The 2,537-nt window shown below is 63.1% G+C and overlaps 2 protein-coding genes across 2 annotated transcripts in view; both read left to right on the top strand.

Annotated features, from left to right (window-relative positions):
• The window catches only part of LSM1 (LSM1 homolog, mRNA degradation associated), a 3,327-nt gene extending 1,320 nt beyond the window's left edge, over positions 1-2,007 (top strand). The window contains exons 3-4 of the mRNA XM_014958405.1: positions 581-768; positions 1,450-2,007. Coding sequence (XP_014813891.1) covers positions 581-768; positions 1,450-1,620 — 359 coding nt within the window. The 3' untranslated portion in view covers positions 1,621-2,007. The remainder of the gene's footprint in view (positions 1-580; positions 769-1,449) is intronic.
• A 359-nt stretch (positions 2,008-2,366) lies between these two features.
• Positions 2,367-2,537, top strand: part of LOC106897641 (G protein-coupled receptor kinase 5-like) — a 25,487-nt gene continuing 25,316 nt past the window's right edge. Inside the window, exon 1 of the mRNA XM_014958404.1 lies at positions 2,367-2,409. Coding sequence (XP_014813890.1) covers positions 2,367-2,409 — 43 coding nt within the window. The remainder of the gene's footprint in view (positions 2,410-2,537) is intronic.

The raw sequence follows: 2,537 nt of genomic DNA, 5'->3' as shown, positions 1-2,537 counted from the left end.
GGGGGGGGGGGGTTGTGACCCCCGGGGTGAGGAGCCCCCGGCCCCGAGCACCTCCCCTGGGCTGAGACCAGCACGGGGTGTGAAAGAAAAGGGTTTAGTTGTGCGTGGAGCAGTGGGATAGTAGATCATTGATTTTCAGAGCGTGTCTGGGTCGTGGATTGAACCGTGTCCCACCGGGCTTGGTCCTTCACGGGGACATCCCCCAGAACCGGCTGCTTTTCCCCACGGATGCTCCGCCGCCTCTTTTTTTGGGCACAAACAGCCCAGGACACGCAGAGGGGTGATGCTGGTGCTCACGGCCGAGTGCCGTGGTCCTTGCCCAGAACCTGCAGCACCGAAGATGCCGGTGTCTTCTCCGCTGCCGTCGGCACCTGGTGCCCGGGGGGGCTTGGGCCCTGGTGGTCCGGGCTCGCTGCCTGCTGGGGGGGGACAGAAGCTGGTCCTGCTGCTCCTGAGGTGCTACATCCATCACTTTTCAGCCGGGATGGTGGTCGGTGCCTGCGGTGGTCCAGCTCGGAGGCGTGAGGGGGCCGGTGCTGTTGGTTCTCCCGGTTTTCTGCCCGGCTGGGGGGATGAGAAGCTCCTCAGAGCTGGAAAACATGGCAAAACGGGGGATTATTTTCTCTCTCTCTCTCTCTCTCGATCGCTGCAGCAAACCTGGTGTTGCACCAGACCGTGGAGCGCATCCACGTGGGCAAGAAGTATGGGGACATCCCTCGGGGCATCTTTGTTGTGAGAGGGGAGAACGTTGTGCTGCTGGGGGAGATAGTAAGTAAGAGGCTCATGGGGGGTAACGTGACAAGCGGAGGGAGATGTGGGGGAGCCCCGGTGCGTGTGGAGGGGGTCGTTAGCAGCTGTGGGGCTGTCACCTCCCTGTGGGCTCGGCAGCCGGGGACACCATCCAGGATGGGCTCGGGAGGAGCGGAGCACCATCTCACCTGCTTTGGCTTTGGCCCTTGGGCTGAGCTCAGCCCAGGTGCCCCCTCCCGTGGGCCCTGACCCAGGGGGACATGAGAATTCCCAGGACAAAACCCTGGGCTGCTTTTGAGAGAGCCCAGAGCTGGGGGGCAACCCCTGCCGTGGCTGGTCCCCACCTCGGGAAGCCTCCTGCTCCGGTGACCTTGGCAAGAGCGATGGAGCACGGTGGTGGCACCATGATCCCCACTGTCCCCGGGAGCACCAGGGGCTTGTAGGGAACTCCAGGACGTCACCGGAGCCCAAGCACACAATGGGGGGATGTTAACATCCCGGTGGAGATGGGACTGCAGATCTGCCCCAGAGCTTTGCCATTTCTGCTGGATTTTAAGCCCCTCCAGACCGGCCACTGCTCGGCGGAGGTGACATCGGCTCATCCCCGAGGTGCCCCGTGGGGAGCGGTGCCCGGAGCCCCCCCAGGAGCAGGGCTGTGGGTCACGGCGGCGGCTGCTGAAGGGACGGTTTCTCCTGCAGGACCTGGAGAAGGAGAGCGATACCCCCCTGCAGCAGGTCTCCATCGAGGAGATCCTGGAGGAGCAGCGCGTGGAGCAGCAGGCCAAGCAGGAGTCGGAGAAGCTGAAGGTGCAGGCGCTGAAGGAGCGGGGTCTCTGCGTGCCCCGGGCAGACACCCTGGACGAGTACTGACCCCGCAGCCCCCCGGGGCCTCCCCCCGTGGCAGAGCCAGGGGTGCCCCCTGAGCCCCCCGCGCCGGGGCAGCTCTCTTGGGAAAAGGCGCTTTTTACGTTCAGATTGTGTTTTCCGTGGCACAGATAACTGTGAGAGAGAGAGAAAGAGAGAAAAAAAAAGAGAAAAAAAGAATGATGCCTTCAGTTTCTCCTCTGGGAGAAGGAGAGAAGGCCGTGGGCTGCCCCGGGGGTGGCCGGAGCACCGGGGAGCACCAGCGGTTGTGTTCGGGAGGCGAATCGCTGGGTCCTTTGGGTTGCTTTGATTTGTTATTTTTTTTCCTCCTCCCGTGACTCTGGGTGAGAGTTTTCCTTTGACGTGTAAATAAATCCTTGATCTCAACAGCGACGGTTTTTGCCTGTGTCCAGGACCTGGGGGTTTTCCCCTCCCTCGGGGGAGACCACCCTCATCCCGACGCCTCGTCCCTGCCGGGTGCTGTGCAGGGAGGAGACCCCCCCTGCCGTGGGGTGGGCTCTTTCCGAGGAAAAACCTAAGGATGTGGGGAAATCCCTCCCTGGGATGGGGCACAGGACCTGGGTACCCCCCCAGTGCCCCAACGAGGGCTGGGCTCTCCCCAGCTGGGCTGTGGCTGCTCCCCTGCAGCTGAGCCCACTAATTACCAGCTGATGAAGATCTGCTGCAGCTGGGGGGGCACCAGCACCCCCCCCACCACCACCACCTCGCTGTGGGGCTTTGGAGGAGCTGGCATGGCTGCAGCAGGAGAGTCCTTCGTGTGGACGTGGGGTGGCTGTAAGTGGCATTGGTTGGTGTTGGGGTGGGTTGGGGGGCTCCTGTGCCAGGTGAGGGGGGGGACACCCTCGTTTCCCTGCAAAGAGAAACGCTTTTGGTTTTGGAGGGGGGGTCCCACGAGTGGGTGT

This window comes from Calidris pugnax, unplaced genomic scaffold (assembly GCF_001431845.1).
Source record: "Calidris pugnax isolate Ruff unplaced genomic scaffold, ASM143184v1 scaffold280, whole genome shotgun sequence".
NCBI classification, from domain to species: Eukaryota; Metazoa; Chordata; class Aves; order Charadriiformes; family Scolopacidae; genus Calidris; species Calidris pugnax.
Note: the sequence above shows the minus strand (reverse complement) of the source record. Positions and strands in the feature narration are given on the sequence as shown.